This window comes from Achroia grisella, unplaced genomic scaffold, assembly GCF_030625045.1.
Source record: "Achroia grisella isolate CSIRO2021 unplaced genomic scaffold, CSIRO_AGI_Agris_v1 utg1866, whole genome shotgun sequence".
In the NCBI taxonomy this organism is placed as follows: domain Eukaryota; kingdom Metazoa; phylum Arthropoda; class Insecta; order Lepidoptera; family Pyralidae; genus Achroia; species Achroia grisella.
In genome coordinates this window covers 206,858-228,152 of record NW_026712689.1, presented here as the reverse complement: position 1 = coordinate 228,152, position 21,295 = coordinate 206,858, and the positions used below count along the sequence as shown (strand labels likewise).

Sequence of the window (21,295 nt, the reverse complement as noted above, 5' to 3'; positions counted from 1 at the left end):
TGTAAAATACATACTCGTAATTCAATTCAAAATATCTTTATTCATGTAGGTCTATTACAGACTCTTATGATATGTCAAATCTACCGTCAATTCGGAATGATTTCGAGATGAGAAGAACTGACAAGAAACTCAGCTCGTATTCTTTTCAAATAAATGTTGTACATGTTTACAATATAATAATATTTAATTAATGTAATAATGTAAGTGTAATAAGAGCTCTGGACAACTCACATAACGCAGGGGGAAAGGGGTGGTTTGTAATGCGGACTGATCTTATTGCTAGCAATTTACCGTGCCAGGTTGACCTCCACGCGGTTCACCCTGGAATCCATCGTGATAAATTCTTGGTGAATTTGTCACGATGGGCTAACTGACCTGACCTCATGTTTATCTTATCATCCTCCACTGGTGCCCCGCCAGCGTAAACCGTTAGCGCAGGCGGGTGCACCATTCCATTATCATCCATAAAAATATATTTATATATATATATATATGTATATTAAGATTAATTTAACATGACATTGATATATATACTTAAAGGTTTAATTAACAAATCAAAAACAAAATATCTTTATTCATGTAGGTCTATTACAGACTCTTATGATATGCCAAATCTACCGTCAGTTCGGAATGATTTCGAGATGAGAAGAACTGACAAGCAACTCAGCTCGTATTCTTTTCAAATAAATGTACATGTTTACAATAAAGTCATTAAAATTCAAATTTGTGAGGATAGAGTGACCACCAGCATATGCTATTGCAAAAAACAGAAATCTAATCAGAGTTCGCAACCTGAACCGAGCAGTCCCCACGAGCAGCACCCGATCACAAGTATATTCACGTGTATTAATTAATATGAAATCATCGCAAAGTAAACTGCTTGCTCAACTGAAGTCGCGGAATGTTTTTTGTCCGTCTGTGTTTAACCCAAATCGTGTGTTTATGTGAAATATAAGCGTGTATCTACCAAAATATATCTTACTAATATTATAAACGAAAATTTGTTACTCTTTCACGCAAAAAGAAAGAATTTTTACTGTTTATTGCCAGCTTCATTGTATAGAAAATTTAATTTATTACTTTTATTCCAACTAGCTCTACATGGAATTTAACGTTATTTTCCTAAAAAAAAATAGCCCAAGTTACTCCTTATTACATCTGTTACCGGTCAAAGTCTCGTCAATATCGGTCCAGCCATTTCAGAGATAACCGAAACAAACAGACAGACAGACAAAAAGTATATAAAAAATGTTATTTTGGTGTATGTACCATATTTATATTCATATGCATGTAGTAAAAAATGGTTATTTCAATATTACAAACAGACACTCCAATTTTATTTATATGTGTAGATGTATAGATTTATAGAGAGATTGGGATCATAGAAAATTCTCATTGCATGTCTCTGAACCGAGTCAAAAAGACCGAGCTGGTATCCAGGTGCTCCCGCCCAAAGATGAGAGCAGTATTTCAATATTGCAAACAGATACTCTAATTTTATAGATTCATATGTATAGATTTGGAACCATAAACTAACGATGTTATTGTGATGTTGGTGGCGTCACTATAATGCCACCAACATACAAGAAAAAAGGTGGACAGAACGGCCATTCTCATTTTGAAAGCCGATCAATGATAAAAGATATATTCTATTACCGGTATAAAAAAATTAATATAAGTGAGTAATGTAATTGGAGACCGAAATAAAAACAAGTACATCTGCATCGAGATATTATTTCGAATCTTTCCAATATTATTCGTTTGCTTCGCAGTACCGTATAAATAATCATAATTTTGCAACACTAGTGTAACGTAATTTTAATCCACAATGTTTGAGCAATAGGCTTCTTAGGAAACGTCGTAAACTCTCAAGTTCTGATATATTAACACTGGGGGGAAGGAGACCTGTTCTCTGAGGACATGTCCTAGTTTCTGAAGAGTCCTGGAAAGTCCTGAATAGATATTTGGTACTGTACTGGGTTTTTTTTTAATTTGCGCGCCTCTTAATTACTGTAGTCAACAGCATAATTTTATATATTATAATGTAAAAACTTGACGTTCATAAGCGGCTAAAATGTCCTACATGAATAAATGATTTTTGAATTTGAATTTATCAAATACTTTTTATTAAAAAACCTGATTATATTAATTACTTGAATTTTACATACTAATATAACTATTGCAACACTATTTATTTATTTTATTTAATTCAGGCTACATGGCCCATATTATAAATACCTTATAGACTAACATACATAAGAGATAATAATAAAATATGTAAATAAAATTGTCTCTATGGTCACGGCACTAACGACGGCAATCTGCAACGGGAGCGCCGATAGCCGATTATTACTGCGTTCTGTTTTTAAACTGGATAGCACTGGTTTATTTAACTTGGGCTTGGTTTTTGGGCTTGGGAACCCTATGTAATATACGCGGTTCCCTCTGGAAACTATCGTGATAAATTCCTGGTGAATTTGTCACGATGGGCTGACTGAACTGACTTCATGTTCATGTTATCCTCCACTGGTGTCTCACCAACGTACGTTTACATTCAGCCGCTTCCCCTGCCACTCGCGCTGCCGGAAATATTGCCGGGCGACAACTGAGCGAGAGGGCTGAATGTAAAAACACGCTGCCACTCGCGCTGCCATTCCTTTGACTCGCGCACGAAAAACCGACAATCGAGGGAGCGCCGGGCAGCGCGAGTGGCAGCGCCAATGGCATGGGAAGTGTTTCCACTCATGTTTACACTCTCGCGCTGCTCACTTCCCTGCCCACTCGGGCTGAGTGTAAATTGGGCATTAGAGCAGGCAGGTGCACCATTCCATTAAACAAATCCGCGGCAAACAGTTGTATGATCCGTATACCACGTGGTATAATTACACAGATGCGAACAAAAACTGCATAATTTTAATTACGTGAAAGTGCTTATATTTAGTATATATTGCGTCATTACGATGTAGAGTGCAGATTTGCGAAATGTACGGAGAAAGTGGCGTGTGCAGCCAGGAGGCAAGTAGATGTAGGTCAGCGCAGCTCGTGGTTGCAGTGGACACTCCGCACACATACACAAACACAGATACTTTATTTATTTATATATTTATTTAAACTTAATGCACGAATAGAATAATAAAGGTCCAGCACAAAGGAAGATCTAAAATGCGACAGTATGCGCATAAGTCATTCTGGGGAAAACATATTTAGATGCCGTTGAAACGAAAGAAGATGAATACGGCAAGTTGCAAGTTAAATAGAAATAATCTTTATTTAAATATAATATAAGCACTATAATACTTAATATAAGCACTTTTGAATAGTCAAGTTATTTTATTCTACCGCTCATTCGGAATGCAGACTCATCACAAGAAGAATAATCACGAGACTTGTGAATAGTGGTACATACACCAAAGTAACATTTTTTTACCTTTTTTGTCTGTCTGTCTGTTTGTTCCGGCTAATCTCTGAAATGGCTGAATCCGATTTTGACGAGACTTTTATTGGCAGGTAGCTGATGTAATGAAGTGTAACTTAGGCTACTTTTATTTTAGAAAAATAAAGTTAAACACAGTCGTAGTATCGGGTATAGCAAGTTTGAATTTATTACTTGAATTACATAGTATAAAACAAAGTCACTGTCACTGTCTGTCCGTCCCTATGTATGGTTAAATGTTTAAAACTACGCAACGGATTTTGAAGCGGTTTTTTTTAGTAGATACAGTGATTCAAGAGGAAAGTTTATATATATAATACATGTACAGCCGTGCGAAGTCGGGGCGAGTAGCTATTGATATATTATTATATACAACTAAGAATGGTGTGTATGCAGTGATTCAAGAGGAAGGTAAGCGGCCACCAGTTGGTATTAATGATTATATTATCTGTGGTATTACCAACAATCCCTACCCGAAAATATAGTAATAAAAAAAAGATTTTGATATGTATATTTGGAAAGTGGAGACAAAAACGCCTGTTATGTTTTCGATTGACCGGTTATCCGGGCCGCGATATGCGCACACCGCTACCAATACATAATTGATGATACACCGGGTTACTAAACGCCGACACGTGGTTGCTAGCTGTGGCGAAAGGATGGGAATCTGCTACATACGCAACCACGCACTCACAAAAAGTTATAAGAAATCTGGGCCTATTACTGTTAATTGGTTGTCAGAAGTGAATTCAAACAACAGCATTCTTAGTTGTATATATATTAATAACTAGCTACTCGCCCTTGCTTCGCCCGAGTGTACATGTATTGTATATATAAACCTTCCTCTTGAAGCACTCTACCTATTAAAAAATTGCTTCAAAATCCGTTGCATAATTTTAAAGATTTAAGCATACATAGGGACGGACAGTCAGCGACAGCGACTCTGTTTTATACTTTGTAAGGATATTTCAAACTAGCTGTACCCGCTAGGACGTCTGCGTGAAATTTAACTTAATTTTTCTAACATAAAAGAATATAATATATTAATAATTATAATATAATATACATACATAATTTCTAACATAAAAAGTAGCCTAAGTTACTCCTTATTACATCAGCTACCTACCAATAAAAGTCCCGTCAAAATCGGTCCAGCCATTTCAGAGATTAGCCGGAGCAAACAGACCGACAGACAGACAGACAAAAATTGTAAAAAATGTTGTTTTGGTGTATTTACCGTGTTTATAGTCATATGCATGTAGTAAAAAATGGTTATATCACTATTACAAACAGACACTCCAATTTTATTTACATGTATAGATGTATGGATTAAAAAAAATCGAAAAGTATTTGTGTCTCAGTTATCTAGTACCCATAAAACAAGTCTGTTTAGCTTGGGACTAGATGGCGCTGTGTGAATAGTCCTAAGATATTATTATTATATAGAAAAAATCCATATGGTGTACTAACCTGCATGGTCTGGAACAGCTGATGATGGGAGTCTGCAGAGAGCTCGAAGCTACCGAGGCAGTAGACTCCGCGCGCCGCCAGGCACTGCTCGTAATGGTCCAGGTGGAACAGGTTCGGCATCTGATAGTACTGCTCATCTGTAACCCACAGTTTATTAATTCAATTTTAAATACACGTCCACTGATTGTAGAATGAACTACCTGCCGAGGTTTTCCCACGAGACTACAGCATGGGGTTTTTCAAGAAGGGTATATTAAGGTTTCTTAAGGGTCGGTAACGCGCATGTACACCCCTGGTGTTTCAGGCGTCCTTAGGACGTATTTTTTTTTTTTTTATTGGGTTGTTTGGGCTATTGTCAGATGTGTAGCACCTGTAGCACTGCGACCTACATAGATCTATTGTGCTCGCCCTTTTCAGAGTTCGCTACCTAGACCCGTCAGGGACAAGAATTGAAGGATATTCTTAGGAGCGATCGTTTTTATCTCCTCGGGAAAGAGTGTAAACTTTCCAAAGGAGATATTTCGTTTATTCATGAGTGGGCTACAACCACATAGGATGTGAAGCGGCGTTTCCTCTTCAGTTTGGCAGAATCTGCAGATACTTGTCGTGCATAGGCCTAGCTTAGCCATATGCTTGTTCAATTTGCAGTGTCCTGTGAGGGCCCTAGTCATCATGCATATGTTGTTTTTACTCAATAGCAGTAATCTATTGGAGTATTTGGTCGAGAAGCCCGATATTAGGTCTTTTGAATGTATTAATCCTGGCATTTCTTGCCAGTGATTCAGTGCTTCTCGTTTGGTTATTAATTTGAGATGTCCCAGTTTTAGGCAACGAGGCACACCACAGAAGGGTTCGGGGCCCAGTTGGACGGTTTTTGCCCCTAACTTTGCCAGATGGTCGGCATTCTCATTGCCTTCAATATTTGAATGCCCGGGGACCCATCTCAGTATAATATTATTTCTGCTTCCTACTTCATTTAGTAGCAGGATACAGTTTCTAATAAGTTTAGAGTAATAAGTTTACCTTAGGACGTAACCATTTACCATCAGATGGGCCGTATGCTTATTTACTACCATAGTAGTATAAAAAAAAATAACAATAATTATGATAATAAATAACCCTGGACAATTAACACAGTATCTAGTCCCACGGTAAGCAAAGCTTGTGTTATGGGTACTAGACAACTGATGTAAATACTTAGATATTTTGTAAATACACACATAATATACATATAAAACTCACAGACCGATACAAACAATCATACTCATGAATGCAAATGTTTGTACCAAAGTCAAATTCAAATTCATAAATCATTTATTTATGTAGGACATTTTAGTTGCTTATGAACTTCATTTTTTTTATATTACAATATAAAAAAAATATTAATTTTTTCCCTACCGTCTAGTTCAGTATATAGATCTAATTGAGAACTGGCAAGAAAGTCAATTGAATATTTTTACTGTGCGCGGAATCGAACCCGCGACCACCGGAAGTAAGGCGGCGTGTAAACCGCTAGACCACAGCGGCCATCATATCATAGGTAATAAATGTAAGGTTGCAACACAATTATCGTTTAATTGTGAGTCATTGTTCCGATGACTTGTTGCACAGACGGTGCAACAGTTCAAGATAGCAGGTTCCCGACCCCGGCGAGTAAGATAAGTTCCGATTTATTGACTCACCGTTGTTTTTTTTTCGGACTACTCTAATGCTGTTGGCCGCAGCTGGCCTTTACAGCTTCACCGGACGATAGGGGGCGAGTGCAGATGGCACTACAAACCAAAGGAAGGACTTATGGAGCGGCTGAAGGCCATCTCCAGCCTGACAGATACGACTTTAGTCTGAGAACAACGCTAGGGGTTGGAACCTCGGCTCAGGCCGTCGTAATATCGATCCCCGTTTGAATTGGACGGGGGATCGATCGGAAGGGACTTACTGTTGTCAACACAACCCTTTTTTTTCATACTACGATGCTGGCAAGTATACGGCCTATAGGATGGTAAATGTTTACCGTAGCCTATGGACGAGTGAATAAAAGCTTAAAACAAATAAAATATAATAAATACTCTTAGGAATTAGTTTGTATGTTAAATAATCTATGCCAGAAGGAATATAGACAGTTTCAAAAGAGTTAGTGATTGCACTAATAAAAGCTTACGTAACAATAACAAACTGATTTTACCTAAATGTCGTTTGGCTAAAGTTAGTAATTCGTTTTATGGCAATTGCGTAAGGTTTTACAATAAAATACCAGAGTCTGTTATAAATCTGCCAGAAAAAAGATTTAAATGTCAAATAAAACAGTTCCTTTGCAAAAAAGCTTACTATAAAATTGAAGAATTCGTTAACGATAATAATGTTTTTATAGAAAAACTTTAAATCCATAGCACTGACAATATTATCTGATTACATTAATAATGAGTGCGTAGCGACTTCTATGTTGATTATCGCATGCCTCTTACTTGTTACACTGTAATTATTTATATAAAAAAAAAAAAAACATCTATTAAAAAGAGCAACACACAAGTTTCTTGCTCATTCTTCTTGTGATGAATCTGCATTCCGAATGAGTGGTAGAATCAAAATATGACTATTCAAAAGCGCTTGTAATGAGTTTATTTGAATAAAGATTATTTCTATTTCTATTTCTATTTCTATAAATAGTCAGATAGGAAAGTTAAAAATAGTGTTAATTACATTATTTTTAACATTCAACTAAAATATTAAATTCAAGTAAATAAAAAACTAAAGATAAAAAACTAGTAAACAATTTCTAAGTGTTTATAGCAGTTGTCTAGTACCCATAACACAAGCCTCTGCTTAGCTTGAGACTAGATGGCGCTGTAGTAATTGTCCAGTGTTATTTATTAATTTTTTCTTTACATGTAAGGAATTTATTCGTAAATTATTTTTTATTTTAAATCAACTAAAAATAAAACTAAAATCGAAACCAGCTTTAAGGATTCGATATTTATTGTTTTATTAAATAAGTACCATTTAGAAAATGTTTTATGAGAATAGGTATAAGAAATTACAATAAGATACCAAAGAATATATTGGAATAAATTCAAAACATCTGTTAAATCATATTTACTGAGCAAAGCGACAAATTCACTAAACGATTACTTGAATGACCAGCGTGCGTGGCAATAGTTGTTCATGCACGGGATTTTCATTTAATGTTAGACATAGACACCTATATAAATACCTATACATTGTAAATAAACTGACTTTTAAAAAAAAAGTAATTCAATTGAATTTCTTGCCAGTTCATCTCAATTGATTTGGATAGATCCAATTGAGATACCGAACTGGACGGTAGGGAAAAAATTAAAATTATAAGGTAAAAACTTGACGTTCATAAGAGGCTAAAATGTCCTACATGAATAAATGATATTTGAATTTGAAATAATGTAAAATAAGTCCAGGGTTATTTATTCTTTACACAAATATCGAATCGTTGAAACTGGTTTTTTATTTTTCGCTAGAATTCTAAAGTACATAACCTAATTTCCATGTATTTATAATGATATAACTAACTCTTATTAAGTAAATAATTAGATGTTTTCTAAATAAACAACATAATTATAGCAAACACTTCCCCGTACCGTCCACCAGCAGGTGACTGGTCACTAAATAAACAAACAAGGTAGGTAAAACCAAATGAAAGTGCCGTACAATACCAAGTGTAGGCTAGGTACATGAACAACCTACAGATTATACACTCGAGCGAAACCAAACATTGTGTAATAATCAAATATTATTTTAATTACCTAAACGTCGTTTAACTAAAGTTATGGGACACAGTTTAGATACAGCAGTGCTTAGTAGATAATATTGAATTTGTCTTACTGGACATTATTAAATGCAATTATTATTTTGATGTATCTGTGTCCCATATTAGTAATTCGTTTTATGGCAATTGTGTAAGGTTTTATAATAAAATACCAGAGTCTGTTATAAGTCTGCCTGAAAAAAGATTTAAATCTAAATATATATAACTTAAAAGGTAACTGACTGTAATAGTGATCTATCAACGCACAGCCCAAACCACTGGACGGATCGGGCTGAAATTTGGCATGCAGGTAGATGTTATGACGTAGGCATCCGCTAAGAAAGGAAGGGAGGTAGAATTAGGAGGTAGGTAGGAGGAATTAATTGGAGGCAGTTTGTATGAAACTTTGTCAATTTTAAACCAATCGGGCTGAGATTTTGCATGCATAAAGCTACTATGACGTAGGTATCCTCTAAGAAAGGATTTTGATAAATTCCACCCCTAAGGGGATAAATTAATACGACCAAAGCCGCGGGCAGAAGCTAGTGTCATATAGAACACTTCGTTTGCAAAAAAGCTTACTATAAAATTGAAGAGTTCGTTAATGATAATCATATTTTTATAGAAAAACTTAAAATCCATAGCACTGACAATATTATCTGATTACACTAATAATGAGTGCGTAGCGATTTCTATGTTGATTATCGCATGCCTCTTACTTGTTATACTGTAATTATTTATATAAAAAAACATCTATTCAAAAGAACAAGACACAAGTTTCTTGCTCATTCTTCTTGTGATGAATCTGCATTCCGAATGAGTGGTAGAATCAAAATATGACTATTCAAAAGTGCTATGTAATGAGTTTATTTTAATAAAGATTATTTCTATTTCTATTTGTATTACGTTTCAACATTTGGTCATGTTGATAATTAAGTCAACATTCTGTCTGTACGTAACATTATTTTAAACTAGCTGACCCGCGCGATTTCTTCTGCACCACAATGTACATAATATCTTTTTAAATTATAGCCTATGTGTTATTCTGATATATAAGCTATGTTACTGAAAAGTTTCATCCAAATCCGTTCAGCAGTTTTTGCGTGAAAGAGTAACAAACATCCATATACAAAAACTTTCGTGTTTATAAAATTAATAATAAGATAATGGAATGGTGCACCCGCCTGCGCTAACGGTTTACGCTGGCAGGGCACCAGTGGAGGATGATAAGATGAGCATGAGGTCTGGTCATCATGAACTACTCTCAGAACTGGTCCAGTATCATTCCTCTCAATCAATTGTATAGTCTGACTCAACTAACATAATGTATATACATCTATACATATAAATAAAATTGGAGTGTCTGTTTGTAATATTGAAATTGTTATGATGTTCTTACTTATTCACTTAAACCATTGTTATTTATTTAATTATACTTTATTGAGTAGCCATTACAATTAGTTTCCATTCTTACTACTAATCACACCTATCACTAGTGTTGTGTCAACAATTAATAATCACGCTAGTGATGTACTCTTACAACATCCCCTTTCTTTTACAAAACAAAACTTTAATAATATATAAAATCTTCAGATACAGGTTTTCTTATTAATCTACCAGAACGAGAACAATTTTCATTTAAATTATTATGATTAGTTATATTACTACTTTCATCATCAATTACATTATTCTCATTATGATTCATTGATACATTATTTTCATTATACATTGATACATTATTTTCATTATACATTGAAACCTTTTCATTTTCCATATCATTATCATTTTTCACACTCACATCACTATAACTATCATTTACTTCAAATTTTCCACATTTATTTAAATCCTTCCTATTTCTTGTTATTATCCTACCATCCTCTCTTTTTACAATGTAAGATCTTGGTCCTTTACCTTTCCCTATCACTATTCCTCTTTTATACCAACCTGCAGAATTTTCATTTTTAATCTTTACATAATCATTTTCATTTAATACATTTAATTTTCTACTTCTCCTATCCTGATACATTTTCTGTTTATACTGTCTTTCCCTCAATTCCTTAGTAAAATCTTTCTTAACAAAATTATCATTATGTATGTATGGTAATATATTCCTAATACTTCTATTGAATAACATTTCTGCTGGAGTTGTACCATCTTGAGATACAGGTGTATTCCTATACAATAACAAACCTAAATATATATCTTTTTTTTCATAAAGCAATTTTTTCAATATGTTTTTAATAGTTTGTATATATCTTTCAGCAAGACCATTTCCTTGGTGATGTTTTGGGCTTATGATCTTGTGATCAAAATTCCATTTTTTACTAAATATTTTAAAGTCTTCACTTGTAAACTGACTACCTGAATCAGAATATACTATATTAGGTATCCCATATCTAGAAAATATTTCTTTAATACCCACAATTACACTTTCTGTTGATAAATTTGATAACTGCTGAATCTCAACAAATTTACTATATGTATCTACTAAAAGCAAATAAGGTTTATTATAAAGAAAAAATATATCCGTGGCTACAATCTGCCATGGATTGTTAGGTATCTCTTTACATATCATTGGTTCTATACAATTTCTATTTTGAAAAGTTTTACATGTATCACAATTTTGAATAAGATCTTCAATTTCTTTTCCCATATTCGGCCAAAATACTGACTTACGAGCTATTGCCTTACATTTTTCCATTCCTAAATGTGAATAATGAATTTTTTCAAGAACTTCCTGTTTCATTGTCTTAGGTATTACAATTTGCGTACCCTTAAATACTAAACCATCACATTCACTTAACTCATCCTTATAAGTATTATAAATTTTTGCATCACTATCAATATTACATTTATTATGAGGCCAACCCTCTCTTATATATTTCCTAACACAATTAAGTACTCTGTCTTTATCTGTTTCTTCTACTAACTTTTTCATTTTCTCATCTGTAATCCTTTTACTTTCTACTATCATAGCAACATGTGCTTTTATATCTGAATCTATCATATCATTACTATTTTCTTCCTTAATGTAGGATCTACTCAAATGATCAGCTAAAAATAATTCCTTACCCGGTTTGTACTGAACTTCAAAATCATATGGTTGTAATGCCATTTTTATTCTTTGTAATCGAGCAGGACATTTATTTAACGGTTTTGAAAAAATAGAAACTAAAGGTTTATGGTCAGATTCTACCACAAATTGTTGCCCAAATAAATACTGATGAAATTTCTTACAACCATTTAAATATATTTGACTATATGACTTTTCAGTTTCTGTCATAGACCTTGAACTATATCCTATTGGTTTTCTATCCTGTAAGATAACTGCACCTAAACCATCTTTAGAAGCATCCACACTTAAAACAATCTTTTTATTAATATCAAAATAAGACAATATTGGTGGTTCAACTAACATTTTTTTCAATTTATCATATGCAGTTTGCTGATCTACAGACCATATAAATGGAACTTGTTTTTTAATTAATTTACGCAATGGAGCTGTTAATGCTGACATATTCGGAATGAATCTTGAAACATAATTGATTACACCTAAAAATCTTAATAATTCTGTTTGTGATTTTGGCACTTCCATTTCTTCTATTGCCTTAACTCTATCCTTATCTACCTTTATACCTTTTTCTGTAAAAATATGTCCTAAATATTTCACATGAGACTTTTTAAAATTACATTTATTAATATTAAATTTAATACCAAATTCCTGAGCTCTCTTAAGTACTTTTTCAAAAATTTGATCATGCTCTTTTTCTGTTACAGAGTGAATAAGTAAATCATCAATATAAATCTCTACTCCTTGTATATCCTCAAATATATTACTGAACACACCATGAAATACTTCTGGACTAGATGACAAACCAAACGGTAATCTGTTATAAAAATATCTGCCATAGGGAGTATTGAATGTAGTGAGCTCCTTAGAGTCCTCAGAAAGCTTAATCATAAAAAAACCTGAATTTGCATCTAATGTACTAAATATGCGACTACCCTTTAACTTTGAAGCAATTTCATCTAATGTAGGAATTAATATTTGTTGACGTTTTATTTGAGAGTTAAGATATTGTGGATCTAAACAAATTCTTAATGAACCATTAGGTTTTGTAGTGATAACTAATGAACTAACAAATGTAGTAGGTTTTTCTATCTTTGAAATTATATTTTTACTTTCCAATGTATCTAACTCATTTTTCAACTTTTGCATTAATTTAAATGGAACATGTCTACACGGTTCAATTTTACCTTGCGCTCCTTCTTTCAATTCAATTTTGTATTTGAAATCTTTAATTTCTCCTATACCCTTAAATATATCTTTGTATTTATTGTATAACTCCCATTCATATATCCCTTTTACAACATTAATTTTATCCATACTAATATTTCTATTTAGTAAATTAAATTTTTGAATAGTTGGCAACCCTAAAATTGGTGTAAAGTTATCATAGCATACCTGAAAATTAACAATCTGTTCCCTTCCATTAAGTTTACATTTTAAATCAATTTGTCCAATAGTAAATTTTTCCTCCATTAAAATTAGTTAATGTTAGACTACTTTTTTCAAACTTAAAAAGTTTCATATTATTACAAATTTTCAATGAAATTACATTACACCCACTACAGTGCACCAGTGTCCAATTTAAATTTTGTACTTTGTCCTTGTTGCACAAAATGTACCATTTCAAACCAGCTTGCCTCATCGCTGTGAACACCAACTGAAAACAATTTAACACTTTTTTCACTATCACTCTTTTCTTCTTGACTTGCCATTACAGTTCTGATTTTTCCTCTGCAATAGCACATCTTCTTAAAATGCCCTGTTTTGTTGCAATTTGAACATGTTTTCCCATATGCTGGACAATTATTTCTTTCATGTTTGTATCCACACCGCTGACATATAAAATTATAATTAATCTTATGTCTGTTACTGTAATTTTCTTGATTATTTTGTGTCATATTTCTGTTTTTCTGGTTTTGATAATTATTTCCTTTGTGGTAAATTTTATTTTGATTATTATTATATACTTGTTTGTTAAATGATGAGTTTCCTGATGAGTTATTACTTCTTATATTTTTCTTGATTAAATTTATTTCCTGGCTGTTTCCTATCTGATTCTCCATTTGTCTTATGTTTTTATATTTCCGCTATTTTGCAAATTTTTAGTGTTTTATTTAGATCAATGTCCCCTTCGCTTAATAATCTATTTCTTAATTTCGTATCTTTTATTCCGGCTTTTATTCTATCTTTAATCATTCTATCTCTTAGTTCACCGAAATTGCATTGCTGAGCTAGTTTTTTTAAATCTGTGACGTAGCAGTCGAATGACTCATTTTCATTTTGATTTCTGTTCATAAATATATGAGAGTATACGCTTTCATTCCTCAATGGCATGAAATGGTCCACAAATTTTCTCATAACCACTTCATAGTTATTAATTTGTTCCTCATTTAAATCAAAAGTACTATGGATGTCTATACCTAAGTCACCCATGCAATGTAACATAATTGCTATTTGGATATCTCCCGGTTTATTATTCATACCAGTCGCTTTCCGGTAAATTTCAAATCTTGTTTTCCATTTCGTAAATTCCTCCGCGTCTAATTTCTGTAGAGTTTCTGGGGGTTTTAAGCCCATAAAACTATCCTCCATTTTCCTTTGTTCTAACAATGGATGACGCAACTTACTTGTTTTTGTATTGTCTGCATACGAATCACTGAATTTACTTTATTTTATATTTTTATTTATTACGCAGCGCCATGTTATGATGTTCTTACTTATTCACTTAAACCATTGTTATTTATTTATTTATTCTTTATTGAGTAGCCATTACAATTAGTTTCCATTCTTACTACTAATCACACCTATCACTAGTGTTGTGTTAACAATCAATAATCACGCTAGTGATGTACTCTTACAACAGAAATAACCGTTTTTTACTACATGCATATGAATATATATAAGGTACATATTCCAAAAAACATTTTTTACAATTTTTGTCTGTCTGTCTGTTTGTTCCGGCTAATCTCTGAAATGGCTGGACCGATTTTGACGGGACTTATTGGCAGGCACCTGATGTCTTCTCTTCTTCTTATTTTAGAAATATAAAGTGTTGCAAAATTCCACGCGGACGAACTCGCGGGTACAGCTCGTTCGTAATGAGTATTGCACGATCTAGGAAACGTTTAGATTTACGTCTAGAAAGGACTGGTCGAGCGGGTGTCGCCTCTAGAAAGTGACGCGGCAACTGGTGTTCCGTCTACAGTTACCTCACTGTACTAGTGACGTAACACAGGGATATCTATCCTATTGTAGCCTGTGCAGCCACGCCATGCTGACATCAAATCAAATCAAATTTATTTGCACTAAACATAGGTTTACATTGGTTGTTATTGTAATATAATGTCCCATTATGTTTTGCCTCATTAGGCATGCAAAATATATAAATATTAAATATTATTTAATTATTAAATCAATTGTCATCAGAGAATTATAAATACATATTAACTACCTAACTCAAGAGATTTATCATTATATTCATAACTAGCTGTACCCGCAACTCCGTCTGCGTGGATATTAACTTTATTATACAAACATAAAAGATTTTTCTAAAATAAAAGTTTCCTAAGTTACTCCTTATTACATCAGCTATCTGCTAATAAAAGTCCCATCAAAATCGGTCCAGCCATTTCAGAGATTAGCTGTACCAAACAGATAGACAGACAAAAATTGTAAAATATGTTATTTTGGTGTATGTACCGTATTTATATTCATATGCAAGTAGTAAAAATCGGTTATTTCAATATTACAAACAGACACTCCAATTTTATTTATATGTATAGATGCCGCATAATAAGTGTAAATTTTAAACATTACATTATTTCAGTAGTTATTTTAAATCGAGAGTTGGTCTCTCATCCGTCCCTCATCTCATTATATAAATGTCTAAATATTGTATTGTATTGTATGTTCAACACATTTTTTTTAATTTACTTTTGCCCCAGAATTTAATCAGTAGATTGTCAAAATATTATGTTCCTATATTCACCGCAAGAGTTCCTTTATCCACCCCGATGAACAGTGTCTGACTGTTTGTGGTTTTATTGTTTCTAAACGGAACCTATTTTGAATGGGGCTTTATTTTAAACTGAGATCATTGAGACAGTTCTTTTATTTAAAGACTATTAAGTAAACGAGTTAATAAATTCAAAATTCAAAATATCTTTATTCATGTAGGTCTATTACAGACTCTTATGATATGTCAAATCTACCGTCAGTTCGGAATGATATCGAGATGAGAAGAACTGACAAGAAACTCAGCTCGTATTTTTTTCAAATAATAGTGGAACATGTTTATGATAAATACAGTTATTAAAATTCATATTTGTGAGAATAGAGTGACCACCAGCATATGCTATCGCAAAGAACAAAAAATTTAATCAGTGTTCACAACCTGAACAGACCAGTCCCCACAAGCAGTTTATAAAATAGTTTATAATCTCTCTTCTGATTGACAATTTCTATAACTAAAGTTTTCATCAGTCGCCTACTCAATTGAGTGGTGAGTAGTCATGCTCACTAAAATGTCCAGACATGTGGCGGCGTGGTGGGCCGGGTCAATGTGCTCCCTAAAATATGGTCGAGCGCAGTGATGGCTGGCTCATCCGTCACACACGTGAACGAGTACTGCTTGTAGGGACTGGTCTGCTCTTATCACTACGACTGATTTAATCTTATTGTATATTTATATTTGACCCTAATAAGTTAGTGCTGGTTGGTAGTTTGTATTCTCACTTTTCGACTTGTAAAATGTGAACTTACAAGGATTATTTAAAAGAGCAACACACCAGTTTCTTGCTTATTCTTCTTGTAATGAGACAGCTTTCCTAATGAGCGGTAGATTTAAAAAAATGTTGACTATTCAAAAGTGTTTAAATTAAGTTTATTTGAATAAACGATTTCTATTCTATTCTAAATTGTATTTGTACAATTGAATATTTTTGTTATGGAACCGTAAAAAGACCGGTTATGAGGAAAACGTTAAATTTAACCACGCGCTGGTTACGTATTAATTATTTATCGACGGTTACAGTTAAAGCAAATGTAGTAATTAGTTTGCAATATTGCAATAAGCGGCGAGTGTGGGAGAGTGCGATGGAACGTCGACTTTGAATAATATGTAATAATATTACGTAGAGTAGCGTCGGCCGGCGCGGTGGGCAGCGTATGTCACAATATCCTAACTAAATAACTAACGGTGAATACTTGAAAAGATACGCTCAATTAACTATTTATTTATTTATTTAATTCAAGCTACACGGCCCACATTATTAATATGCACCTTATATACTAACATACCTAAGAAATAATAATCTATACATGTATATGTGTAAAAAAAAATTGGAGTGCCAGTTTGTAATATTGAAATAACAGTTTTTTACTACATGCATATGAATATGAATACGGTTATAAAATATTTTTTTTTACAATTTTTGTCTGTTTGTTTGTTAAGGCTAATCTCTGAAATGGCTGTACCGATTTTGATGGGACTTTTATTAGCAGGTAGCTGATGTAATAAGGAGTAACTTATTTACTTTATTTTATAAAAATTTTTTTTTAGTAAAATAAGAAAAATTCCACGGGAACGAAGTCGCGAGTACAGCTAGTATATAAATAATAAGTATACATTTGGAGTTACAGAATGTTATAAATACAGAGTTACCATGATGTATTTAGATATAGATAGATGTATGTATGTATATCTAAATATATATAACTCAAAACTGACTGACTGACATAGTGATCTATCAACGCACAGCCCAAACCACTGGACGGATCGGGCTGAAATTTGGCATGCAGATAGATGTTATGACGTAGGCATCCGCTAAGAAAGGATTTCGATTAATTCTACCCCCAAGGGGATAAAATAGGGGATGAAAGTTTGTATGAAATTTTGTCAACTTTAAACCGATCGGGCTGAGACTTTGCATGCATAAAGCTTCTATGACGTAGGTATACCCTAAGAAAGGATTTTAATAAATTCCACCCCTAAGGGGATAAATTAACGCGAGCGAAGCCGCGGGCAAAAGCTAGTATATTATAAATAGGTATGAAAATGTGTAATATATATACCTATATATATATCGCAACTAGCTGACCCCGCGAACTCAAAATTAAATATGTCAAATGTTTTTTGAAGTTTAGTTACGCAATACATTTCTGAACGCACCCTGTTCAACAGGTATCGGCAGTTTGTATGGGAGAATATAATTGTTGTTTTTACTACTTTACATGCAATTTGTTCGTATTTTATCACCGTTCAAACCTTCGCTGGACTTCCACGAATATTTTAAGACTAAAATTAGCAAAATCGGTTCAGGCGTTCTCGAGTTTTAGTGAGATTAACGGACAGCAATTCATTTTTATATCATTACTAGCTGTCCCGGCAAACGTTGTTTTGCCGTAAAATAAAAAAAAATTAGGGGTGGACTACCCCTAACATTTAGGGGGATGAAAAATAGATGTTGGCCGATTCTCAGACCTACTCAATACGCTCACAAAATTTCATGAGAATCGGTCAAACCGTTTCGGAGGAGTATGGGAACGAAAACTGTGACACGAGAATTTTATATATAAGATATATATAGATATATATTTATAGTATAAACAGGTATGAAAATGTGTAAAAAAATGTAGGTATAGTAATATAAAAAAATGAAAATGTGTAAAAAATATGCATAGTAATATAAAGAATAAAAACTGTATAAGAGTTTTAAATGTAGCAAGAATTTACTCTCTTTGTGATAAAGAAAGAAAGAAAGAAGAAAAAAGAAGACCCTGAAAATCGTCTTGCTATTGTAGAGACAAACAAGAAATACAATAACTCATTATAATCAGATAATATAACACTATTTAAGTCATAATTAGATTTTTAATTACTTTAAAACAATTTTAACGATCATTATTATCAACTAAACAACACGTATAATATTCAATTTGCTATTTACTGATTAATATAATAGCTTTATTTGTAATGAATAGGCACTTTAAATTCAAATTCAAAAATCATTTATTCATTTAGGACATTTTAGCAGCTTATGAACGTCAAGTTTTTACATTATATATTTCTTTTGCCTACCGCCCAGTTCCGTATATATATAGATCCAATTGAGAAGAACTGGCAAGAAACTCAATTGAATTACTTTTTTTTTAAAAGCAATTGCATAAATGTTATTTTTACTTGATCTACACGTGATTTCGTCCGCGTGGAATTTAACTTTATTATTAAAAAATGAATGAATTTTTCTAAAATAACGGTAGCCTAAGTTACTACTTATTACATCAGCTACCTGCCAATAAAAGTCCCATCAAAATCGGTCCAGGCGTTTTAGAGATTAGTCGGAACTAACAGACATGCCGACAAAAATTTTAATAAATGTTATTTTGGTGTATGTACCATATTTATATTCATATGCATGTAGTAAAAAACGGTTATTTCAATATTACAAACAGACACTCCAATGTTATTTATATGTATAGATAAATTTAACTGTGGTATAGTGGTAATTACCCCACATAGACCGAAAGGAAAATTTATATTTCTGACTGACTTTCCTGTGATGGAAACACCGGTAAAAAACTACCAAATTAATCAGTTTTAAACCTGTATACCACTTTGGATGTTAATATACATATCGACACTTCCACTGTCGACAATACCCGAGGTACTCTATTGAGGATAAAAGACGTAATTTAAAGAATCATAATAAGATTAAGTAAATAAACTGATATAATAATTAACTCTAATCAAAATTTATTCTACACTAGCTGTTCCCGCGTGGAATGTAACTTTATTTTTCTAAAATAAAAGATATTTATCTAAAACGAAAATGTAGCCTAAGTTACTCCGTATTACATCAGCTATCTTCTATAAAAAGTCCCATCAAAATCGGTCATGCCATATCAGACATTAGCCAGAAATAAACAGACAGACAAAAATTGTAAAAAATGTTATTTTGGTGTATGCATCATATTTATATTCATATGCATGTAGTAAGAAACGGCTATTACAATATTACAAACAGACACTCCAATTTAATTTATATATAGAAAGAAATAATCTTTATTCAAATAAACTCATTACAAGCACTTTTGAATAGTCATATTTTGATGTAGAATCAAAATATGACTATTCAAAACTCACTCACTCATTCGGAATGCTGATTCATCACAAGAAGAATGAGCAAGAAACTTGTGTGTTGCTCTTTTGAATAGATGTTTCTTTTTTATATAAATAATTAAAGTAAGAGAACAAAATAATATTTTTTACAAATAACAAAATAATATTTTTTTACAATTTTTGTATGTCTGTTTGTTCCGGCTAATCTCTGAAATGGCTGGACCGATTTTGACGGGACTTTTTTTGGCAGGTAGCCGATGTAATAAGGGTAACTTAGGCTACTTTTATTTTAGATTTTTTTTTATTTTAGAAAATTTAAGTCGGACGAAATCGCGTGTACACATATATATGTAACTTTAACACACCCACAGTATATAGCTATACAAATCGCATAGTATTTCATATTGTATAACGTTTAAACCAACATTCACTACTTTAACTTCCTTAGATACTGGTGTGGTACCAGACAAACCAAATACTGGACACTGCAGTAAAACATTTTGATTATGATTGCGTAAAGCACTCAAAAACTTTTAAACAAATATCGATGTAATTGCACACATTAAACAGATTAAGAGAACAACAGATTGCTTTAAGCGATGAGTATTTTTTTTGTAAATATTTCTGTGCACAATAGAAAATTATTAAAATCGCCTTTTGTATAGCACATTTATTTAAAATAGTTTTGTTTATTAAAAAAAACTAGCTACTCGCACCGGCTTCGCCCGGGTGTACATGTATGATATATATAAATCTTCCTCTTGCATCACTCTATCTGTTAAAAAAAACCGCTTCAAAATCCGTTGCGTAGTTTTAAAGATTTAAGCACACATAGTGACGGACAGACAGCGACAGCGACTTTATTTTATACTATGCAATGATATAAAACTTCCTCTTGAATCACTCTATCTTAAAAAAAACCGCTTAAAAATCCGTTGCGTAGTTTTAAAGATTTACGCATACATAGAGACGGACAGACAGCGACAGCGACATTATTTTATACTATGTAGGGTTCTAATAACGTTCATATTTATAATTTAACTATGGTTAAATTTCAAACACTGAATTTAAAACTATTAATATAAATCACAGGGTGCACAAGGGTTGTAGAGGGTGTTAAACACGAGCACTGTACCGGAGATGTCGTAGACATCCTGGGCTGCGCATACGCAGGCCAGAGCGGCGAGGGCGACGGCGGTGATCGCTCGCGCCATGTTGGGGTCACACTGCGGCGGACCGCGCCGGCGCATGCGCACCTACTTGCGTAACATGCCTGAGCCTTTCCCCTGCTTCTAGTTCTTATTATATATATATATAAATATACATAATAGCCAGGTCACGGCAAATGTAATGTCGGATGAATGATTTCCACCCTTAACTCTTAGGGGTATAGAAAAGACTTAAATATTCTAAGACCAAATCTATATA

The 21,295-nt window shown here is 33.1% G+C and overlaps 1 protein-coding gene across 1 annotated transcript in view; it reads right to left on the bottom strand.

Annotated features, from left to right (window-relative positions):
• Nucleotides 1-21,081, bottom strand: part of LOC131841643 (nose resistant to fluoxetine protein 6-like) — a 38,478-nt gene extending 17,397 nt beyond the window's left edge. Inside the window, exons 1-2 of the mRNA XM_059189968.1 lie at nt 21,003-21,081; nt 4,904-5,040 (exon numbers count right to left, since the gene is read on the bottom strand). Of these exons, the coding sequence (XP_059045951.1) occupies nt 4,904-5,040; nt 21,003-21,081 (216 nt within the window). The remainder of the gene's footprint in view (nt 1-4,903; nt 5,041-21,002) is intronic.
• Between the last annotated feature and the right edge of the window lie 214 nt (nt 21,082-21,295).